This window comes from Plodia interpunctella, chromosome 1 (genome assembly GCF_027563975.2).
Source record: "Plodia interpunctella isolate USDA-ARS_2022_Savannah chromosome 1, ilPloInte3.2, whole genome shotgun sequence".
Classification (NCBI taxonomy): Eukaryota; Metazoa; Arthropoda; class Insecta; order Lepidoptera; family Pyralidae; genus Plodia; species Plodia interpunctella.
Window position 1 is genome coordinate 3,956,307 of NC_071294.1, and position 25,615 is coordinate 3,981,921.

The 25,615-nt window shown below is 35.1% G+C and overlaps 2 protein-coding genes across 2 annotated transcripts; one reads left to right on the forward strand and one right to left on the reverse strand.

The window, feature by feature from the left end:
• The first annotated feature begins 98 nt into the window (after positions 1-98).
• Positions 99-17,727, forward strand: Hydr2 (alpha/beta hydrolase2). Its single transcript, XM_053745467.2, has 7 exons — positions 99-393; positions 1,658-1,830; positions 5,405-5,572; positions 8,888-9,071; positions 10,958-11,152; positions 11,349-11,503; positions 13,861-17,727. Exons 1-7 carry the CDS (start codon positions 239-241, stop codon positions 14,118-14,120), a joined length of 1,290 nt encoding a protein of 429 aa, XP_053601442.1. The 5' UTR covers positions 99-238; the 3' UTR covers positions 14,121-17,727.
• PlexB (Plexin B) lies at positions 16,884-25,381 on the reverse strand. Its single transcript, XM_053745426.1, has one exon. It carries the CDS (start codon positions 25,223-25,225, stop codon positions 19,538-19,540), a length of 5,688 nt encoding a protein of 1,895 aa, XP_053601401.1. The 5' UTR covers positions 25,226-25,381; the 3' UTR covers positions 16,884-19,537.
• Positions 25,382-25,615: the final 234 nt, after the last annotated feature.

Here is a 25,615-nt window from a genome sequence, read left to right on the forward strand (position 1 = left end):
CTAAAAAATCAATTTACCAATGTCAAACATCTGTCAATGTCATCTGTCAAATCATAAAACCAAACCGTATACAAACCAATTTATCAAAATCAGTTTCTCTTGTATTCTTTGGGAGGTGGTTGTTTTTGTCACTCTAATATTATTGCTTCCTCTCAATTCAGGGAGTAATATTTTGTGGCGATTATGTAGATATTTCTTTTCGTACTTAAAGGATTTGCTATTATCAGAGTGCTTAACAATGTCGACAGTTCTTTTAGCTGTTGTCGCAGTTATACTGTGTATACTCTTCCGAATATTGAATGTTAACAGCCAGGCACAAAAACCCATAATTTTTGGAAAGGATAGAAGTTTTATTGAGAACATACTATTTATATCACCATTTCTCAATGAACCGTAAGTACTATTTATTTACTTTCTATTATTATGTCTACTAAGATTACAGTTGTTGATGATGTCATGCGAGGTACACCTACAAACCTACAACTTAGGTAGTTTCAATTGATGCATCAATCTAAACCAAAATATCCTATTTAGAAAATGGCTCGCTTCAAAATATAATATAAATACACGTAGGTACTAAAAAACTGTATTTTACTTGACAAAAATTTCGATGTATACTGCCTAACCAACCTATGAACCCAAACGAAAACGTTTATATGGGCAGTTGTTTTGTGAGATCATCAATTCACCTGCAAAAATATACTATGTAGTAATGATACTAAAAACTAATATACAAATTTTTGGATACATGTGATACTTCAAAATTACATTTCTTTGCAAGCAACTTTGCAATCATAGCCTTTTTTAAACATCCATCATTATTGTAAAAAACTAAACTAGCAAGAAAATTAACTGTAACAAAAGTGTCTACTAGTACACACTTACAACTATTTATTACTTCCAGTCAATCACATATTACTTAAATATGTTGTTGATTTTTTTGTAAGAAAATTATATTGTATATGCAATAAAATAATAAAAATAAAATGCTAAATCTTTTTCAGTTACTTGTGTCTTTGTATTTTATAATACAATAAAGTTATTACAAACAAAGCAAACATTTCAATATTAATTTAAAGTATTTGTTTATTAAAATACATTTACAATTTAAAATGTTAATTTATGAGTTAAACATAATAATTTATAATAATAAAACATAATAGTTAAATTGGTTGCAACTTTTTATTTAAATAATATTGATCCAAAAATCATTTCTAAATTACATTTAAGATGATGTAAGTTTGTGGGTTATTTATGGTCTCATATGTTAACTATTTAATTAATCCCGACTTTAGCCAAACTTGTTATTGAGTCATGCATGTTAATTCAACCTTGAAAAAGTCACAAACATACCTGCTCAATCCTAAAATCCATAGTTTGATACCTAAATTATTTATGATATGATGGTTGGGTGAGATGGTGCTTATTATAACCATATGTTCTAATAAATAGACTTTTTTATGAGCTTATATTTTTATCACATACAATCAATTCATCTGAAAGATCTTTATGTTGTTTCGTAAAGACATAGCTACTTGTGTAGTATTTTCTATATGGGAAAATGTGATGCATAGCTTCATATAGTATAAGTATTCCTTGAAAGTTTAACTTGAAATTCCCCCCAGGATGTTTAGTAAATAAAGCACTTTTTCCATAGATATGTACCAACTCGTTTGTGGGGCTTCAGTGGACACGTCCAGACCATTCTTCACAGTTTGATTGGACGTGTGCGATGCCCTTGGCCCATAGGTGGTCGAATCTCATTGGTGCTGCCTGATCGGTCTACCCTCACATATGATCTGTACGAACCTGTTGGATCTGAACATGAAGGTAAGAATTTTTCACTTTGAGGGCAGATGATAACCCCTCTGTGTAAGTTACTTAGGTGGGGGTCAGGTTTATCTGCCCCCAAGTGTACTGTACATATACAACTGCATTCAATTTTCGACTTTCTTATAATGGAATAATAACCTATGTGTATACATCTTTATGCACGTGACCGTACAAAAGTAGATCCTCGACACGCAAGGCGCAGATTAGAATCGCATTCGACTGAATCATGTACGGTCATTTACAGAGTAATAAATGATAATAAATAATACTTATAGGCATGATCTAAGCGCGCTAGCTGCTTTTTAATTCGTAAGACCGAACATAATATAAGTAAATATTTAGTAGATAGGTATACCTATGTCAGTGGACGTTGGAAGAAACCGTTGCGTCAAAAACCTAACATTTAGGTTATTTTGCTGAAATACGCAATAGACTTTAACTAAAGGTTTGCTTTTGTTTCCAATTTGTTCACGGGAAGACGTGTAGATTGTTAATATTCTACAGATTTTAAATCTTTTCATTCCGATAATATGATGTAAAATTTCCAATTCGCGCTTATTCTGTTTCACACTATTGGCGAACTCGGCAGCGAATCGTCGTACATTACTTGGCTTGTATGCGAGAATGTATCAATGCAAGGAAAATCCCGAGAATGTATCAATGTTCGTCAAATTCGCCACGATCGTCGAATTCTTCCGATAGTCTGTGGGATTGGTCTCCCAGGCTGGGTGGGACTTTCATTAATTGACTAGAAATATGTTTCGGGGAATCACCGATATGCGCCCGCCTCGTGTGACTGTTACTGCCACTATTGAATTTGAACTATACCATTTAAAAAGATACGTCATTGTCTTTATGCGACTTAAAAAATCTTACCTACAAAATCTTCCGAAGATTTAGCAATAAATAACACATAGGTAATAAAAGGAAGCGAGTCACAACGATTTGAGAGCTCAGTCACTTCCTGGCAAAGGTCCTGTTTTGTTGTGGTGATGGCAAATGTCACAATATTGAGGTGTCCACAATATTGAAATTAGATATAAAATGTAATTTTTCGTAATTATTTCATTTTTCGTAATTATAAAATTTTTCGTAGAGATCTTGAACCCACGGCTCATTAGGAGTGAGGTTTATTATTTTACACGTGTCTTACGAAGAAATATCGAATTTTACATAACAGGGCTCATTATATTTTGAGAGTGAGAGAACACAGTAATAATTCAACGAGCGACTGATTTATCTTTTGAGTACGCAATAAACTATGAACGTGGTATAGCTATGACTAATAGGATAATGTGAGACAATGCCTTTAAATTACTCTTTTCCAAGGAACTATTAACATGAAAATGAATGTTTTGTCATTCGTAATTAACGCTCCGCAAAATAAAGATATTTCGTTTTCTTTAGAGGTTTCAGTCAGAGTCTAGCAATCCGAATTTTGCGCAATAGGTAGGTATTTTAAAAAACACATGCCATCACCACTTCGGTAGGTACTTACCTAGTGCCTAAAGTAAAGCCGATAGTGGGCGTGAGAGTTGGAGCTTGATTGAAGTACCTACCTACCTATTTATTAGAAACGCAAATTTTATCAAATGAAGTACGAAACGGGACGTTTTTCACTAATTAGGTATATTCATGACAAATCTTTGATTTTGTAGGTTGAGGTTTTGCTTTTTTTATTATTTGACGTTATCAGGAGGGATGCTGGTAAAACAAGTTACAATAACTGTTTTCGGGTAACAATAAATTTGAATATGTTGTTACCTAACCTAATTTTCTAAATATTAAATCATTAAGATCGAATTATATTTCGAAGTAAAATCGGTTCCTCTTTTTGTATTGGCGATAGATGTTCCGTAACTTTAACTTTCCACCTAAATAAATGAATCTATAACCGTCAATCGGTAGGTGTGACGTAAAACCATTGCCTCAGTACTAATACCTACCTATAGAAGTCTGTGCCTGAGAGAATATCTCAGTTCAGCTTTTCCCTTAATGCTGTAATAAGCTTTCTAGTTCGCTTAGCAGTAGCATAGCACACGTGACTGAAATGCATCCGTTCACTAGTTGTCACTAGACATACTTACAATACTAATTATGTTATGACAATATCAACCACGGCGCGAGTAGTTGTTTCCACAGTGTAAATTGCACGTTAACATGATCCAAAGGTATAATAGAATTTTATATCGCGGGATCTCATATTATTTGATGACATTTTTATAATTATTAGCGTTCCGTACCTCAAAAGGTAAAAACGGAACCCTTTTAGGTCACTTCGTTGTCTGTCTGTCCGTCAAGACCCTTTTTCTCATGAACGCGTAAAGGTATCAAGTTGAAATTTATACCAAATACCCAGGTCTACGGTCTCTTTCAGCTGGGAATCAATCAAAGTTAGACGCGCGAGTCTTGCTTAACCGTTTTTCTTGCTGTTTTTACTCTTTTTTGAGGATTTGTTGGCTTGTTCGATTTGTTGTTGTTATTCGTTGACTCTATATTTCCTGAAGTTATTTTATAAGAAAATGCTTACTTTTAGAGCGGAGTTAAAAAATATACAGCATCGTTTCAAGTTATGAAGTGTATGCCTATGGAAGTTGAGATCCCACGTGTTATCAATATACGAGATTGTATACAAGGTCAAACTGATCGCGCTTCGATAGTTCAGAGTGAATGACTGTTACAAAACTTATTCTTGCAAAATTTAGTTTCTGTAATAACAAGTTTTATTTACCACCTTTAGCAATACGTAATTTTGGTTGGGTTAAATATTGAGCTCGCGTTTGTAACTAACTGGTGAGAGTAATTTCCTTCTATGCCAGGTACGTGCATAGGTACCTACATAACATAATTCCAGTTGACTAAACGTTAAGAACCCACTTATTCATAAAATAATCATCCTGCCGATATTGCCGCTTATAAATCTGAATCATTTTGAATAGAGGCGGTTCTGAACGCTCTCCCTACTTGATTCGGGTTATACTATAGGGTTGTATTATCCCATGCTGTTTTCACCCCCTATTATAGTCATTTGGGGGTTGATTTTTGATATATAAATATTTGAACGAACTACATGCATTTTTCATCAAAATCGGTTCAGCGGTATAGCCATGAAAGCGAAACAGACAGACTTTCGCATTTATAATATTATTATGGATATATATGTATATATATGTATATATATTATACTTAGCGAAAGTTGTCGTATCATGGACAGAACTTTCTCTTCAAATATATCATGCGAATTACCATACTAGACATCCTCTATGTACCTATTCTGTTGTTACACAACTTCTAAGCATGCAACTATAGACGGGAGTTTGTAGCTAGATATTTTTCTAATATTTTCCTTTCGAATTCCGTTGAATCCTCATGGCTTGCAGTTTGCATTTCACTAAGTCTTCTCAGTTGACTCGCTCGTGCTGGCAGACTGGCCGTCTCAAAAGCGAAATATAAACCACGCTAAGCCCTATGTATGTAATATGACATCGATGACATATATATGTATATATACACACACACATATATATATATATATATATATATATATATATACGTATAACGTGATACACAGATGACGTGACGGTCGCCATCTGCCCCGGCATCGGCAACACGTCAGAGAGCGTGTACATCCGCACCTACGTGCACTACTCCCAGTGTCACGGGTACCGCTGCGCCGTGCTCAATCACATCGGCGCCCTAAACAGCGTGCCCGTCACCGGTTTCAGAATATTCTCCTATGGTGAGTTTATTGTTTCATTCTACTTAATAACCTGACCACGATCTTTAGTCAGGAGGAGGCTGTAAGGAATTTAGTTAAGATTTTATTTATTTTCCTTTCTCGTCTGTAATCAAATCATTCAAGTTAAATTTCACCTACTTCCGCGTATCCCACAGAGTTGAAATTATACACGTCGCTTCAGTTTCCATGACTGACAATGCATTATTATGATAAACATGACTTGATGTTGCACCCAGTTCCCTGCAAGGGAACTCCACAACAAGATCTTTATTATGACAATAACCGCAGGCTTAGAAAACGTTTTTTTAGTATATTTCCATTTTAATAAAGTGCCCGCCGCCGCCAACGACCATTTGACTTTCATCAAGGCTCTAGAGAAGAGAATCTATTCATAATTCGGATTGCTAGCCCAGCAGAGAGTCTCCCTTAAGTAACAGCGCCAACAGCCCTACTTTTTATTTTGCAATCGGCACATAATATTTTTCTTCCTGTTTTGTCACAGTATAATTTAGGGTACCTATCCTATAGTTTTGTCTGTCCCATGCCATGACATACGAGTATTTCGTATTTGTAATGTCAATGTGACTTGCTAGTTGATACAGGACATCTAGTATATGACGACACAGGTTTTGAACTATAGTTAGATTTATATTTACGATTAGAACTCTTGACGATAACGAACGGAAACTTTAGCATAATTTGGTAAAATATAATTATCTAATCATTTATTTGTTCATATCAGAATTTGCACACGCGCTGATATTATTGTTTATAAGCGGTCCGTCCCAGCTTCGCTCGGGTAAAAACTTTATTATGTTAAGCTGGGATTACACACCTAAACCTTGCTCAGGAACTACACTATCTATTGGTGAAATCCACATGAAAATCAGTAGTTTTTGAATTTATCACGAACAACAGACAGACGCGACAGAGGCCTTTGTTTTATATAATATGTAAGGATAAGAGTATTAAGTTTCAAGTTACAACTAAAATAATTAAAGAAAGTGCTCGTATCACTTTCTTTCATTCAATTTGCTTTTAAAAATATCCGAAATGTAATGTTTTATAATATTCTCGTCACATTACCATATTACCGCATCGCAGTTATATAATTTTTTTATTTATTTTGGTAAACACATAAGGAGTCATTTGAGACGCTATACTGATACTTTGGTGACTAAGTGTTAGGTGTTAGCTCATTCTCATGAATCACAATTATTATTTGGTTTAGTTATCGATTTTAAATACCACCTTATGCTTTATTGGATTCTGCTCGATAAAAATTTAAAAGTCTCATGAAAGCGCATCACGCAAACAGCTTTCAATAGGTCTATGTTGTCTTTGGGAGAGGCACACTACCATACAGAATATATAATCGTAACACACAGCCATGTGTGTGTTGATGATTGTATTTAACTAGTTGATTTTTTAAAATAAAGCAAAATACGGCATTCAGCTGTAAGATTTTAATTTTAACAAAACCTTACCAATTTGTAAATAATTTCCATGCTTCTGGTTCAAAAATACCATAAAGGAAGGTATGTTTACAACAAGAATATTTCTTCATATTTAAATTACAATGAGATTGGATCAAGGTAGAATAAGTTTAATTCTAGCTACCTATTGTCTTAGTTCTTATGTGACGCGACATATGTTGATTTGTCCTTCTATTCATCGACTTTTGTAATTAGTGTACAATCGATAATAATCGATATTACCCCATGCATTCGAACCGCAATGGAATTCCCGATTGCTTTCTGCAATGTAACGAATGTAACTGTACACGAAATGCTCAGTGTATCAGTTTGCGATGTTTCACCTATGCTCAAGCGGAAAATATAGTTCGTTACGCAAATGTTTATTTGGCATTCAAATGGGTAAACCTCGTGTGTGTTATTTAATTAGTTGATCTATACTAATACTAGCGGCCCGTCCCGTCTTCGCTCGGGTAAATACATAATATATGCCCGTTAACCTTCCACAGGGATCACTCTTATCTGTTGGTGAAAACCGCATGAAAATCCGTGCAGTAGTTTGTGAGTTTATAGCGAACAGATAGACAGACGCGGTAGAGGACTTTGTTTTATAATATGTAAGGATCATAAATTTGACTTTTACATAATCGATTTAAGTCGATTAAAATAATTACTTTCGATTTCATTAACCTAATGTTTCTTGACAAATAAATATAAATAATTAATACAAACGAATGTCATTTTAATAATCCCAACTAATATTATTATAAATGCGAAAGTAACTTTGTTTGTTACCTCTTCGCGCATTATCTACTGGACCGATTGAGACAATTGATACACGGGTAGAAAATAACTTGAAATAACACACAGGGTATTTTTTATCCCGAAATTCCCACGGGAGCGAACGCCCGGGGCGCAACTAGTAATTTAATAAGTTATCAATAAAGTAAAACTTTGTAAGTATAATTAAATTGTATATTTTGTGTCTTGTGAATTTAATAAATTATTATTTAATTCTCGCTAGATTACCCGGACGGAATCACTAAGCTTACTGGTTTAAATTTCTTTCACGGTTATTATGCACTTTAGTTAACTCGCTTATACCACCGCCAGCGGTTATCATAACTGTCCGTTCTGGCCGGTAACTTCCAAGTAAATGTAAATATTATATGACTAATAATATATCCTTATCCTTAGATACGAGCATTATAAAACAAAACCCTCTGCCGCCTTCTCACCGATAGATAGTGTGTATTTCCTGAGGAAGTTTTAGGTATATAAAGTAGTCAGTAGTACCTACCACTTACTTAAAATTAATCGGACTAGGGTACTTGGTAGGGCTTGGTATTTTTATGGGATGTAAATCTCTTCTCGAGTTTTATCCCACTTGTGCGAGTCTGAAAAAGTTTTCCGACGAAACGTTCGTAGACGAAGCAATTGTCGGAGAACCATTTCAGACTCCACTCGTGTAGGCCAAGTATGTTAACTACTTAATCACATACTATAATAAGGCTTCAATTTTACTTCAATAATGCTATTGTATGTACAGCCGACAGCATATCAAATTATCCTGCATGGACCTTTGTTCCTCATTAGTAGGGACGAGTTTGCAATGAGTTGGGGTACGCGTTGATTTGCTGTTGACTGCGATTTTATGACCAGCAGTTTTCCCAGCAGTTGTACTTAAACAGCTAGAAAAAGAAGACCAGCACCTGCCAGACATCGACCCTCCTTAGGAATGCTGTTGTTACATTGCATGGTAGTGCTTTTGTTCATTAGTCGCTCGTACGACATCCATACATATAAAGAGCAAATATAATGAAAAATACAATTTTTGCAGGTCACACAGACGACTATGGCTACATGATCGAAAATTTAGTGGAGCGGTATCCTAACACGAAGATAATTCTTGTCGGGTTCAGTCTGGGCGGCAACCTGGTCACAAAGTACCTTGGCGAAGATCGCAAGAGGCCTTCTAACATAATCGGCGGCATTTCCATATGCCAGGGATACAATGCGATTGAGTAAGTACATGATTCCCTCTTTCTCTCGTCCGGATTCACGCCTGTGACTACGCCCTATAGGGCCTGATTAAAATGATTGGATGAGGCAATTCTAATTTTCAATGAATCATTTTAATCACGCGACTTGTGTTAAAATCATTGGATTTTAACACAAACCGCGTCATGACGTTCAACTCTATTGCTGTTGCTGTCTAACGGCTGTCATGGTTTTTATTCCTTATTCGCCTTGTACGACTTCCACAAGATAAATTTCAGTGGTCCTAATCGAGAACTGCAATCTGACTAATTATCTCCACAACAAAAACCGCTTCACGGACGGACGGAAAGGAGCATTGGATGCTCTGTTTTATACTCGTAACATGTAAGAAGGATAAACCCAGACTAACATTTAAGATATTAAAACTATATTTACATCTATTTCTTAGCATTAAATATATCGTCTAGAGCAGTTATCAACTTACCGATAGCGAGGCGCACTGTGGGTGAGGCAGCGACTGCCTTGAGGCACATCCTAAGAGGCTATTGTCTCGACTGCCTCGAGAGGTTGCTTGAGATAATAATCGAGCAATCGGTTTTCGAATAACTCGAGGAACAATACCTGCCCTACCTACTTCGTCATCCTTCCACCCTTATTCAACTTTATGTGCCCATAACAACGATGTACAATATACTTCTTGTACATGTAGAGCGATGGCCCCTACCTACAGTTTTTTTTTGTGCTGCAATTGTATTACAGTTACTGCTTATTTCATGAGTCGAAATTTGCATGAACGTTATTTGTCGTTTTAGCGTATTTTTTAGGGTTATGAGGCCATTGCTGATCTTTAAAAAATTACACACACCTAATAGGTTTTATTATTTATAATTTCAAATTAATACACGTTTCGAATGTTATTTTTTGTTCCCGATAGTGTTTAATTATTTAAAAACTTTCTGCCATTTATTAATTTTAACAAGGCACCTAATTATGGTTGTAACAAAAAAATTAAGAGTAAGTCTTTTTTGCAAGCTGTGAATTAGGTAATAAAGTGCAATACTTATGTAGTTATTACTACCAGTCAACCGACTGTAAAGTTACCTGGAATTCTATGCAACGGTAATAGGTGTGGATTTGCAATGATTTTCAGCGTTGATGTGAATTTGCAATGATTTTGTCTGTACTATTACGGATGGGCCATAAAAAGATTCTTAATGATATGTTCTTATCTATTTTATATTCGTATTTTATGTTTTGTTTTCTGGAATGTTTTATTCGTGGTCGTAAATACTTAATGATTATGATAAAAACAAATAGTAACAAGATAAGGATCGCTTGTTCTTTTTATACGATTTCGTGGGTCAGTTCTTCCTATAGAAATTGCCCAATCATTTATTATTAATGATTTAATTTTTTGTCATGCCAGTCTAGCTAGGACACGATAGAAAATATAACGGAGTAAACTGTCAATGAATTTAACTCTGAATAAATGTCAAAGTTTTTGATAGATTACGAAATATTGCTAATCGATACAACTTAGTATCACACTTTATAATTTCCTTCATTGCTAATTATACTGAACAAAGGTTAGGTAGTCGTGCCGTTTTAAGGTCAACCGCTACTGATGTCGTGTATGACACCGGTTTGGATAAAGCAAAAAATGACATAAATTTCTTATCATTTGAGCGTTTTCACCGATACTTCTTCAGCCCCAGAGCCAAAGTGCAGAGTTCGTTAAATGTATTTATTGATTTTTATGACCGGTTGTCTGGCTGACGTCAACCTTCAATCTATTTAGGCAATTTATTCCTCATACGACATCCACGGAAGGATATAGAGTCCTAATCTAGGGCGGAGCCATACGCCACAAAAACTACATAAATAATAAGGCAAATGCGTGGTTTTTCAGCACTATGGTGTACCTTCTGCAGTGGCAGAATTTCCGCCGCGTGTACCTGTACGTCATGACAGACAACTACCGTAACATCATCACGCGACACAAGAGAACTCTTCTCAGCCAGGAGATGAAGAGCCGGTACTCTCTCGACGAGAAGGCGATCGTCTCTGCTGGCACTCTGCCGGATTTGGACGAGGCGTACTCCAGGTTTGTGTATTTTCTTTGTTATCCGCTATTTATTGGTTGCAAAATATTCTAGAGAGAAAAAGTTATCCAGCGACAGTATCCTTTATTTTCGAGTTTTATATGTGAAAGGATAAGGGATTGAGGGAGGGTTATGTAATGATGAAACTAAGACTAAAAGGTTATGTAATATGTTAATATGAATAATTGACATCTCCAGGAGAGTGCACGGTTTTGAGTCTGTCGGCGACCTATACAAATGGAGTTCCTCATACTTCTACCTGGAGAATGTGAAGACTCCGATGATCTTCATCAACGCGCGCGACGATCCCATAGTTCCTGAACCGCTGCTGCATGTCATTAGGGAGTTTGTCAGTAAGTAGATTTTTTGCTTTGTCTTACCTGGAATGAAATTTTGTTATTAGGATTACATAAAGGATGCCTTTTTTTCATGTTCATTTTGTCATAGAATATTACCACGAAAATCATCCTCATTATAATGATGCTATCCGTTGTGCTTTGAATCTCAAATCATATCTATTTGATAAAAAGATGAAGATGAAAAATATACATGTTTCATTCAAGAATTCATTTCAAAAATACTTTTAAAATGAAGTCTTCGTAACATCTTTATATGAATATGTTTGGGATCCTTCGATGTGAGTAATAAAATATTGGGACTGTATAAAAATAGATATAATAAAATAATGGATACTAGCAATAGGATACACAAATGTGGCGTCGTTGTCGGTATCCAAAGAAGAAGTGGCTCCGCCACGCCACGGCGACCCTGCCGACGTCGTCGCAGCGCCGTTCTACGACATCGCCGCAGATATGTCGTGATGCCTGGCTAATCAGCATTCAATTGACTCCCGTCCGTCTCGCCCCCCAAACCCCCCCCCCCCCCTCCCCGTCACCCGGATGCGCGGGGCGTCCTAACCGGGGTTCAAACACTATACTTTTTAATTAAAACGCAATTAGTTTGATATAACAGTATCTACCAAGCTTTTATCGCCAATTATTCATTGACCTCTCTCTATCTTCATCAAACTCAAATGTAAACAAAATAATAACAGCTCAGAATGAGACATTTAATAACTAATTTACAAACATTACCATAATTCTTAAGCTGTCTGTACCTACCTCTATCTTATAATGTATATAGAATAGGGAAACGTCTAATATGTTACCTTTATATTTCTGTCATGTTACATTTAAAATGATAAAGAGCTACGAACCAAATATAGAGAAGGACCCGATGTATCGATTTGTGCACCCTTACAATGATGACAATGACACACGATTTTCCTTCGGAAAGGGGTGGAGCCATGGCGAATCCGCTTACCTCACTCACCCCACTCGTCTGCTTTAGCCCCGCATATCATTGCACCATTTTTGTTAAGAAAAATGGGATAAAGCGCGTCTCTTTGTTTTTGCTTCGTGGTTATAACCAATCTTATTTTATACACAACACGACAATAGGGGGTTCGCTGGGTATCAAATAAAATGTATAAATGCATTCAGACAATTCATTCATTCATATAGAGTGTGTTATTGCTAACACCTGGTGTCAGATTTTATTCAAGTCGCCTAAAGGCATCTGACAGACTTATACCCACTTAGTGAATTAAACTATCCACCAATATGCAGGTTTCCTCACGATGTTTTCCTTCAACCGCTAAAATTAAAACGCTTTTTTACTTCAACATTTGTGACGTCACTTGTACCCACTGTCACACAAGACCAATATATTTTTTGTTTTTAACATCTAGAAGAAGTATCTGATTTGACTTTATGGAAATTACCATAGAAAAGTAAATTCATTGTACACTGAGACTGATAGTTATATAATCAGTCCAACAATGTCTTGTCTGTTGTCTTGTTAAATCTTATCTCTGTGTCGGCATGTTACAATGATTCAGAGGATTAAGTACATGAATTAGACGCGATAACTATTTGTCACGACATTTCGATGAAATGACGATATATGTGCTATCGTTAGATTTATCAATACGACATATTATATGTTATACATAAATGTATAACACATAATACGCATATGTATCACAAACCAGTCTCGTTCGCGTTAGTCAATATTACGTCTAAATATTACGGCATTTTATGTAGTAAATAAAGACTACTGTTGAGATGCAATATTGACAGAATCCACACTAGACATCAGGCGCTACTATATATCGCGTTATACTTACACATTTATTAACGAGTGAGTGCAATGTGCTAAATTTGTTGTTTGCAATAAATTTACATTATTAAGCTGAATCTCATTATTGCAGCTATAATCACCGACATTGAGGATGCGAAACTGTGATGTAAAAGTTTTTTTTAATAATTAATTATGATGCTACAAAGCATAGGATTAAACTGTACATTGAATATATATATTTAGGCCCTGTTTCACTACTTGCTGATTATCTGATAGTCTATATAGTACATATCCAATCGATAGCGCTATAAGTTGTGTTTCACAAGTGTTGGACACGGCTAACTGGCCAATCATAGTATGAAGATAATAGGTATGCAGATTTATCTTACTGGTTAGTCTATCCATCAGATTACAATATGATATCTTATCAGAAAGTTTTGATACAGGCCCTCAGTGTATTATTTTAAAAATCTTTGGTTTAATTTCATTTTAATTTAGCTTAGAAACCAGACCTTCACAGGCACTAGTCACATACCAACTAGCAATATTAAAAAAAAAAAACTTACAGGTTCACACGAAAAGGCGATGTACCTGGAGCTGGCACACGGAGGTCACTTGGGTTTCTACGAAGGGGGCCTGATATACGCTAACCCGGTGACGTGGCTGGACCGCGCGCTGGTGGGCCTGGCCGGGGGCCTACTGATGGCCCACAACAAGTGCCCCAAGAGCCCCGAAAGCGAAGGCGACGTGCTCGACGACGAACCGGACCTCATCAAATCCTCCACTATCGTCTACAGGGACCCCTTGGAGAAAGCTAAGATGCAGTGAACATTATTTATAAAATTGTCGATGTTAAGCCGGCGCGTGCGCTGCGCTATTTTCGCTCTGGCCACGTGGGCCGACTTCTTTTGCTGTTGACGATCTTTTGATTGGCTCTTGGAATCACGTCAATCAAAAAAACGTCTCGTCGAAAAATTTTCCACACTTGAATATTTGATTTAGAAGCACTCTTTTCAACGTTTGTCTAAAGCTCAATAGATATTAAACCATAAACTATTATAGAATATTCGGAGATCAGTTTGTGAAATTTATTTTCAATGAAATGTTTAAAAACTAGGGAGTCATTTCAAAAATTTTAAACAAGATAAAAATCGTGCGACAATTTAATCGTAGCGCGCGCCAGGCTCTTTGTACGTTACGCTTTTTAAAGCGAGCGATGAAGTTTCTGTTCTAGGTAACAATAATGATGCCTATCTACCAAAGCCTAAATCGAATTTTGTATAATATGTATTTTCAGTTCTATGTATTGTCTTAAAATTGTACAGGTACATATTTTTACACTATTACATATTACTCAAATGAGAGTTGAACCACCTCGCTAAGGTTTTTGTTATGTTTACAATAAGAAAGTTTAGTGTAGAAAAATTATAAAAGTGATAGTGAACTTATTTTATTATCAACATTGGACAGACACGTTTAAATTATAATAAATAATGTGATATTAATTGAAATATGTACTTATTATATGAATTTTATTTGTTGACATAATTTATATTCAATTGTTTTTCACGATTACAAAATTTCGTTTGAAAGTTTTAAAATGTGATGTACTCATAGATTTTTAGTCTATGGATTTAATATAGAAATTAACATTGTCGTGGACGCACGACTGCTAATAGCAGTTATAACATAAAACTTTTGTGTCTCGTGGAGCGTCCGCGAAGGTGTTAAAGTGCGATGAAATTGTACACGTTTAGAAGCATTGATGTGCTTATACGTAGTATATGTTTATTATTGATATTAAATAACTTTAGTGTTTGTAAATTTGTAGATTTTTTATAACATTTAACATCAGGTCGGGGAAAAGATTCTTCGTACTTCAATGCACAAATGTATTACTCTGCGAGCACTGGAACACAAGCAAAAAAGCAGTGTATTATTATATATATTTGCTACGTTTACGACTGGTCGTCTGCCTGAAGTAAACTCCCTATGCGGATATATATTATTAAACAACTCTGTGAATAGGAAACGCTTGACATTTCTGTTTGATACATCTCCCAAATTTATATATGTAAATGTTTTTGTATTTTTATACTACGGGAATTTCTTCCCTGACCTAAAAATATTACGTAATATTAAAACGCATAAAAACTGTATTCTGTGTACTATTAACATCGCGTACTGCGCCAAGAATGTTTGCAGCTTGCAGCCACCAACTATCCACTCCCTCTCCCACTCGCTCAAAAGTTATGGGTGACGACTTCTGTGGCCTAATGGTCATCATGCAATGCTACACTGGAGGTCCCGGGTTCGATCGCCTGTCAGGTCGAGAGGGAAAATTATGTCTCGAATTTACTTTGGGCTAATTCATTCTGTGTGAATTGTCCATATATCACATTTATTTAGTTATGCTTACTACTAACATAAATATAAATAAATTACTGCCGACTACAGAACGACTTTACCAAGATTTACCTCGAACGAAACTATTATATAAATAAAATAAATACATTTATTTATACATATTTAGATAGTCAAGTGTCCCGCTTTTACGGCCGTAACTTTTGTGTTGAGCTGGGAGTGCTTATAGTGCGCAACGGGCTTTGAACGCACATAATGCAAAAAACTCTAATAAACAATATGTGCATAATATATTTTCTCAATAAAATATTGCAATGGCCTTAATAGAGTTTATATATTTTTGCAGTTAGTGTTTTATAGATGTTTATCTGTGGGTCATCGACCTACGAATGTTAGCTAATATTCCAGTGCATTTAATCCACGTGTATTTTGGTGTTTCATAGTGATTTGTAGTGAGCATGCATGTGCAGTTATCTGACATAAATGGTATATGTGATGTTGTTAAAGACTGGTTTCAATACATTGTTGATGTGTTATGTAATAAGCGCAAGAGCGCCAGTATAGATCTCTGAAGCGGCTATAAAACAGACTAATTGATGCACATTGCCTTATTATACAAAACTCAGTGGAAAGGTTTTTTAAATACTAAAACGGTAAAGTTTTAGACTTTGCTATTTACATCTCACTATAGAGTCGATTCGCAATGAGACGCAACTAACCAATCACAGTACGACATTGTGACGCAACGACAACCACACCGCTGTGATTGGTTTGCTGCGTCTCACCTAGACGACTGAAGTTTTTACAGAGAAAGATTTGGATACGCCATAATTTTGTGGACACTTTCGTTTTTCAGAAATAGTAGATATTCTGGTCTATTTGTGCACAAGTTTTAGAATTTTTTCATTCGTGTATGCTACGATAGTCTTCTACACATTATTCATACGATAACGAACACTTTTGATTACTTTTATTTGTACTTATATAATTGTCCCTTTTTTGCAAGATAATATTGGAAACAGAAATGGATAAACAACTGGAATAGTGGTTCAATGAGTTCGTTATTTATGAAAAAGTTGGTTTCTTTGTAGTCGAAAAAAAAATATGCATCGGTAACCTTTATTATTTTTAATATTTATAAAATAAATTCGTTATTTGTATGTGGAATAATATGGTGATTTATTTTTGTCTCTCAAATGGCTATGATGTTATTATTTCATAGCAGAATATATACCATAAGCTTTGTAATTAGGTCACTGATTATTATTTATAAATTTAGCAATGACAGGCTGGGCTAAGTTATTAATTTATTTTACAAACACATGCACAAAATAACACCTATGAAGTTACTAGATGATCCTATTATAACGTGCTGCACATCTTATATTTATAAATAACGTAATTTATTACTATGGATCCGAACATTTAAAATGAAATATTCTGTATTTTGTTAAAAAACAATGCTCCTGCGCAGAAGGGATTTCTAAAATACGATAAAACGATTCAAGAGATTTTTGTTAAATTATATTACAATGTATTATATTAATTTTCAATATTTTTTTTTCTGGAATAGTTAATGTTGTCTCTTTTTCATTCAAAGAACAAGACAAATATATTCCAGGCTTAATCATATATTTTTCAAGACTAAATGTCTTTTTTTATCTTATAATATGAATAATTTTCCAGATTTGGTAAAAGTCACAAGTTCACAACGATTTTTTCCAGTTTTATAATGTGTTAAAAAAAACGAGGACAAGGTGTCATTAAAACGAAATACTTTATAGCCGTAATAACGATATAATATAACTTGATATTAAAAATTGGTCATTTTGTTCGTTAACAACGATGTGGTTGGTGTGCACTTTCCGTTAGTTTTTATGTATGAAGTACAATGAAATGGGGGCACGAAAATACTGTTTACTATAAAAATATGCATTTTTCCAGAGGCTTCTTGGAATTTTGTTCTGTGTTGTGTGCAATTGTCCTGCCATTTTGAGACAAGTTATAGCTTGTGATGATTATATGTTAGAAAAGTATGTTTATATGTAATAAATCATAACGTAAAATGAAACAGTTTTTTTTTCAATTATTCCATTCATGTTCAAATTATTCATTACAAAAAGATCGATAAATAAGTATAATCTAAGTCAATAATATAAAATTTTAAGAGACGGGTGAATTTACGCTGCTTAATATCTAACGAGTTACATCTAAGCTACCTTAAAATATTTTGTAAATGGAATATTAAAATTGTTTCAAGGGGACATTACAAAAGAAATAAGCAGTAAAATCCCCCTATTCTCCACTGTATACCTGATAGAGATACAAATAAGCAATATCATATCAACTGAGGTCTAACATGAGATGCAGCCAAAGTATATAAACACATTAAAATCTATACATAAAATTGACAACTTTTAGATTTAAAAATATTGAGCAATTAATAAAACGAGATCATATCCAGAATAGTTACAGAAGGTGATACCACTAGTGTCCGACCGAAGGTAGATTTCTGGCGAAAGCAGATATAATCTATTAATAGCAGTATTCTGCTGTTGCCAAAACCTCAGCCGTAAGCAGATTATATCTGCTTTCGCCAGAAATCGAATTCACTTTTGATTATGTGAAATGCGAAGTATGCGAAATATACTATTGACTAGTTGAATAAACTAAAGATAAATAATATAGAAATATACTCCTATCTTATTTATTAATCTCATTTTAGGTTATTTTTAAATAAATTTTGTTCGATATAAGTTTGCTGCCACGATTGATTATTACCAGCCAAAGACTGAAAGGTTGTTTAAAACCAAATTTCGGTCGCACACTAGAAATAAAAAAAATATATATATTTGCGAATACAAAGCTCAATCAGAATCAAAGTTGATGAAAAATTACTAATAAATAATACCCACTTCCAAATAAATTCATATCAAAACAGTTAATTAATGCTAATTTGTTAAATCAATCCAAGTGGAGTGGTTGGTAATAATAAGACTATTGTTTATCAATATTCCAAATGCAAATATATCACATTTCTTACTTAAGACTTACATATCTTTACATAATATATTAGAATTCCTTGCCACTAACGTTTTGTCTACTGTAGGTAGGGTAGGGCTACATTGTGAGTCAGCACACTAAGCTACATACAATACATTGTGTACAAGAAAGTGAAGAAAATGGATTTTTGACAAACATTGCAATATAATATATTATATCCAAATATAATAGTAAAGATTGGTTGATAAACACTCATGTTGCCAGCCGACAGCGCCCTCATTTAATTTCTACACTTTCTTGAAAGATGTTTGCATTGTGTAAACGTTAGTAGAAAGGCCTTCTTAGCTTAAGCTAGCTAACATTAGCTTAAGCTAACATCAATCGTTACATATAGTTTTTAGATACATACAATAAAAATTTACAAATATGCATTGAATTAAATAAAAATCAGATCTATAATTTCCATAAATAAAAAGAGAGACCGCAAATTATGATATTAAAACTTAAGAATATTGAATGGACACTAAAATATGGCCACTGGAAGAGTAAATTCATTACGGAAACTGGTAGGACTTATTATTTTTATAAAAAGTCAATAAATCTGAGTAGACTTATTAAATTATTGAGTATTAAAAATCAGTAGGTATTTATCTTATTCATTACATAAGAAGAAAGGAAGTATTTTATATTTATTGGAAAAAAAAACCTTTAAACTTCCTAACTATATTTATGGAAATGATATTTTACAGTCTTTATAATATACATCGGTTTTAAATCTGAGTATTTCAGAATAAATTAAAGCTTTTTTTTTACAAAATAGGTATTGTATAAATAAATTACGTAAATGCAATTAAATCGTAACTTGCAGTATCATATAGTCAGCATATAGATGTAGGATCGCCTTCCATAGTGCACGCTATATTATCTAATTTATGAGCTAAGTGCATTTTGTTCTCTAGTCCTAATATAATTTGTTCTCTATATTTACTGACATAGATGTACAACTCTTTTAAGGCAGACAGAGTATCAAACTCATTTAATTGTTCCACCGAGAGTTGCTGCATTGATGTACTTAGCTCTTGGTCGGTAACTTGAGGCAACTGAGATACTGATTGATAAAACTGTATCACCATATCTCTGTATGTAGGTAGATCTTTAGCAAAAAGTAATTTGTTGGATGGAGAATCTTTACATAGCCGGTGTTCTGTTAGTGAACACGCATCCATGAAGGTTTGGGCGATGACTGATAATGAAGAATCGACTGTAGCAGTTTTGTTAATATCAAATATAAAATCTGGATTTTTTATTAAATTCACCCAAAACCTTAACGGCAAACTGTTCGATTTCCAAGCATGTACCACTTCTGGGTTCATTATACCATGTGCTCTTGCAGCATCATCAAATAAATCAAAAAGCCATTTAACGGCCGGAGGTAATACCTCATTTACAGTTAGTATCGTGCTAAAAAAGTCGTCGACAAATTTGTGTACTGTACCTTTTGTCGACAATAATCTCGTGAGGAATATTTCAGGTATAGCTTTGTGGCTATGTTCTGATGATTTATTGACAATATGTTGATATTCGATAGGTTTAACCAAATGATAATAATGGACATTCTGATCAGTTATATCACTGTTGTATACACGTATGTGAGAATTAGTGCAATATATCCCTGTGCAATTTTTACAAGGTATTTTATATGGCGTGTTGAAACTATCATTCTGGCGAGAAATGAGGGACATAACCGCTGATTCTTTGACCCCATAATGAGCTAACGTATTTAATTTTCGCCAACCATTAACAGTTTTGGTTGTAAGATCTTCGTCTTGAAGAGTAACGTGGCCACCTCTGCCATGTCGCCATTCTAAATCGACTTCGTGGACGGATGGTCTCAAGGAAAATGGAGTATTTTTAAACAAGGCATCTAATATTTTTGACTTTACTTGTGATATGCTATCACAGTCTAAAACTTTGCACTGAACTTTATCATCAAAATCATCTTGTATAATATGTAAAGTAATAGTTTGATGATCTATTTGTTCTTTCAACAATTTTTCTTCTGATAAAGAATAACGTGCTTCATGTGTAATTGCATCAACAACCCCTTTCTCAATCTGATGCTTGATGGCTTTGAAAAGTAGGAACAATGAAGAACCTGCATAATCTTTAAGATAATAGTACATACACAGTGCCATCCAGTTGGTCAACATTTTTTCCACAACACTCTCAGTTCTCCTTAACATCAGTTGGGGGTGTTTGTTACATACAGACTTCTCAATTAGGCGCAAAAGCAAAGACTTCAATATGTCCGTTGCATATTCCATTTTGCCCATTAGTATTACCATTAACAGAGAAGCTACATTTACTTTGTCTCTTATGTTGAATGACTTTTGCGACTCTAATGTGTCTATAAATGACAGAAGGAAACATTTATTAATAAGCAGTTGTTCAAATTGAATCATAGCTGCATCATAATTGGTTCTTGGTGTGTTGATAAACTGTCGCTGAACATTCAATATTGGATGATCTGAGACACCTGGGAAGAATACTTTCATAACATAATTTACATGATCTAAAGTGGGAATACCAGAATGTTCCAAATCTGCTGCCAAATCAGACATATCAGTTTGAAGCTCTGCAAACGCGAGCTTGCACTCAAGTCGTACATTACTTTCTAGAGTGTCCATTTGTATTTGGATCCTTTTATATTCCCTCTCAGCTTTTGTACTTCTGCGACGGTACATAACCAAAACTATCATAAATATGAGAACTAAAAAGAATGTACCAGCAGCAATACCTGCAATCGCTTCTGGTGGAAAATTATAATTCCTCAACAGTTCGTAATGTAGATATCCGATCGGGAATCGTAAGTTTTTTCCAATTTTTACTACAACTAATGGAAGGTTTATGTCCGAAATTTGCACGCCATTTTCATCTGTATTAGCAGGTTGGATTTCAGGTGGTGTACAAAGAAGTTGTTGCATTGTGAGACTAGTGACATTGCATGGTTGAACTCCAATGTTTACAATAACATCAGATTCATCACTAGCTCTTATTAAGTTTTCACCTTCTATTACCAATGGATCACCTTTATACAATTTAATTCTATTTGGAAATTGATAGACATGAGGATCTTCAACAAATACCATGTGAGTTCGAGGTGGGTTAAAGTATTTTTCCAAATCATGCATGGTCTCAACATTATCCATGACAAAACCAACTTTCATAGCTATTTGTGGAGTACTTGTTTGCGATTTTGTAGCTTGAATAATCTCATCATATTTGTCATTTATAGCTGGGCTTGGACATTCCATCTGATTCACATTGAGCACAGTACATTCTGTATAATTGACAGGTAGCAATTCATTATTGTAATACAATTTCATTAATGGTTTTTGTATAGTATGTAGATTAGTGCCATGTACTGTTATCATCCTTCCACCAGATACAAAGCTTTTAAGTGGTTTTATTTCCATTATAGTTGGATCTGCTGTGTAGTTGAACAAATCTCCAAACAAAGTTCTATTTGCATTATCGATTGCTACTGTCAGTGTGTGGATTACTCGCGGAGTGTTTGCTTTGGGAGTAATACAAATTAATCTATTATTAGATGTTTGAGTCTTATTTACAGCACAAGGCAGCTCATCTAAATAGGCTGACACAGATGAACCAATGTTTAGGTGTTGCCCTCCGATTCCCAATTGAGTTCCACCTGACATAGGGCCCAGTGCAGGATAAATACCTTGTAGCTTTACATCTTTGTAGCTGAATAACACAGAAGATTCTGTATATCCAGCATCATTCTGCACTATAACTGGAGCAACAGTTGATCCATTTGAAGGCCCTGTACGACATGTTATACTCACAGAAACTTCAAAATCTACAATCTTACATAAAACCTCACCAATGCGTACTTTTCCTGTTACTTCCTCTACACGCAAACCAAGATTACTGCCCTCAATAGTCACTATTGTCCCACCTTCTATTGGACCACTTAAAGGTTTTATCATATCTATCCTGGGCTTGGGACATTCAGTCACTGGGTTCTCCAGGCAAGATTCGCTGTAGGAGCAAGAGTTACCACACCAAGTACACTGGTAGATGGAGTTCCGGGTGATGCAAAGAGAACAGTCAGCATGCTCCCTGTGAGATCCAAGAATTTCACATTTATATAATGTTATTGTGATGGTGTCTATATAGTGCTTGTGATTCCAAACAACTTTAACACTGACATTATATTCCCCCACATCTTCTTCATATGAATATGTTGTTTTATCACAAACAATATAATGATTAGATTCAACTCTGGCAGGTAAAATCATATTGGCAAGTTCAATACTCACAATACATTGAAATCCAGTATGTCCAGGCTGCAAATGGGGAAGATTCTCCACTTCTAATTCCAATTCCTTGGGGACATTATTTGGCAGCAATATTGGTTTCTTGTACTGTCTTATTCTAGGACAATGCCCAACGCCATGATTGAGTAACTTGGATGGGTTGTTTTCTCCACTTATAATAGTCCTCTGACAAGCTGAGGTTTCATGTGTACACTTATTATCATAAATACACCAATTGCATGCCCACTCACTCATTATGCAGGAATGGCAAGTTGTGTGCTTAGAACAGTCATAGAAAGCAAAGTTTCGCGACACAAAATCTTTATTAGTTTCTGATGAGTGAACTGAAAGTGGTACATAAACATGATCCTGGTTTTGAGGGATCTTAGGCCTATGTTTTACATCAGGAGTAGGACAGGCTAGACCATTAGATGTAACCGCTGCATCTATAGGTGGGGTATTTCCAAAAACACATTTGTACTTTGCACCAAATGGTAATTCTGGAAGTGTTCTAATAATAAGCTGCACAGTTGTGAATTCATTCATAGATATTCTATCTGGTAATATTTGTTCAAAGTCAATGCATTGTTGTCCTGTATATTGGGAGAGCCATCTGGGGGCACTTTGTGTTCCTTTTTGGCACATACTCTGGACAGTGCAACGTTTTTCAAGAGAGCACCAGCCACAATGTGGATCATTGAATTCTAGACAGGATGAACAGTTGCCATGTTCGGCACATCTCTCAGTTGGTATTTGAACAATGGAATTTCTAGCTAATACGTACAAGGTTTTACGATATGGTGATAGAGTAGTATCTGGCAGTATCCTTTGACCAGGCAACAGTTCCTCACTAGAGTACTCCAATGCTTCCTCAGCATCAATCAATACCTTTTTCAATGTACCATCATTTGTACCTAAGAAAGCAACAGTATGCAGGCCAGTGACAGACATGGTTACAGATGTGACATGTGTATCATTCCAATGAATAACTGACATAGTTTTAATTGGATACAAACCGCTTATTTTAAGACCTACCTCACAAAAATTAAGTATATTGCCTGTAGAACCCACACTGGGACATTTACCATCAGATATCATTCCTGATATGTAACCCATATTACGGGCTTTGGTGCTACCATTAAAACACATGTGGACATTTTCATTAAACTTAATTTCTATCTCCTGTAAAGAAAATACACATATAGCAGATTTTGTCATAGGTTCATTAGTGATACCCTTAGAAGGACTGAAAGCTGCTACCAGTATGGAGTCTCCTGTCTTGATACCGAGCTGCGAGGCCAAGCTAGCACCAGCTTTGGCTATCTTAGCATCTTGAACTAGGTTGTAATTGACAAGTTCACTCTTACCATTCATTGTCTCTTCACGAACATGACACTCTAGGGTAACTTCTGTATAGCTGTTATAGTTATCATCATTCACACAGGTTCGGGCCAAACGAGACACATATCCTAGCTCTTCATTGCCAGCCAAATGGGAATGTTTCTGGATGATTAAAAAATATGCATAATCACTAGCATTGAATCCATACACATATTGCACTAAGAAGTTATCTCTGTATTTGACATCTATTTGAATCAAACTTTGCTTGGAGAATGTGAACTGAGCTAATTCTAGTGTCATAAGATCCCGACTAGATATGGCAGGAACGTCATGCCTATATTCTCCAATATTTGTAAATGTTGTACCAACATACAGCACATTGGAACGGTCCCAGGAATTGTATCTTTCAGGACCAATGAAGGCGTATGTGGAGGCTTCAGCATCATTTGCAGCAACACTGACCGCGACGAATTCGGGCTCATTAGATAGATCGCCAAGCTTGTATTTGGAACAAGAACCCTGAGCAATTGAACCACAAGCTATCACTATCCTGGATTCTTGATCTATAACTAATATCTTATTCACGTTGTCTATCGGTGTCCTCGTTATATCTGGAGATGTGCATCCGCTGGCATGACACATAGGATTATCGAGCTTAGGTCCCGTACGTATAACATGAATGGGTTTCAAGTCGGGACTCAATTGATGGAGCCAATTTAGGGAACCAGCATAAACTTGCCCGCTAGCTCGATCGACCGCCAGGTGATAGAAATAGTATGACCCATTCTGTTGATTACTGGGATATTGTGATATAAACTCAAATCCGTATACTATTGTACATCGAAGCCACAATGTTATGACTAACAAAGTCGTAAATCCAGCCATGATCACATTTTAAGCAGTCTGTAAATAAATATTTTCACTTTCTCACAACCACTGGAATGTTTTTAATTCATTTTCAACCCATTTTTGGCTTACAAAAATAAATGTAAATTGTAAACGAATCCATCGATGCCGACGAACGAACGACCACAAGTTAGATAGAAGATGTAGTACTTTGTCGGCCGAATGACATGAAAAGCATAGACAAGAATGTTGCTATTATGTAATTATTCGAATTATGTTCTTCATCTTCTTCATCACTGACTGTTTTTAAAACTTTGATCTTTGTTCGTTAGTGGCCATTCCGGGAGTACCTACCCACCTACCATGTAAGTGGCTTTGAAATAAGTTGCAGCGAGATATTTTATTTTTAATGCAAGCAAAGTAAAAGTT

What these genes read in the sequence shown, in the direction of transcription:
- Hydr2 (XM_053745467.2), top strand. Translation starts at nt 239, where the DNA reads ATGTCGACAGTTCTTTTAGCTGTTGTCGCAGTTATACTGTGTATACTC. An exon ending in TTTCAGAATATTCTCCTATG is followed by an intron (nt 5,573 to 8,887) that starts GTGAGTTTATTG and finishes CAATTTTTGCAG; the next exon opens with GTCACACAGACGACTATGGC. An exon ending in TGTCATTAGGGAGTTTGTCA is followed by an intron (nt 11,504 to 13,860) that starts GTAAGTAGATTT and finishes AAAAACTTACAG; the next exon opens with GTTCACACGAAAAGGCGATG.
- PlexB (XM_053745426.1), bottom strand. Translation starts at nt 25,225, where the DNA reads ATGGCTGGATTTACGACTTTGTTAGTCATAACATTGTGGCTTCGATGT.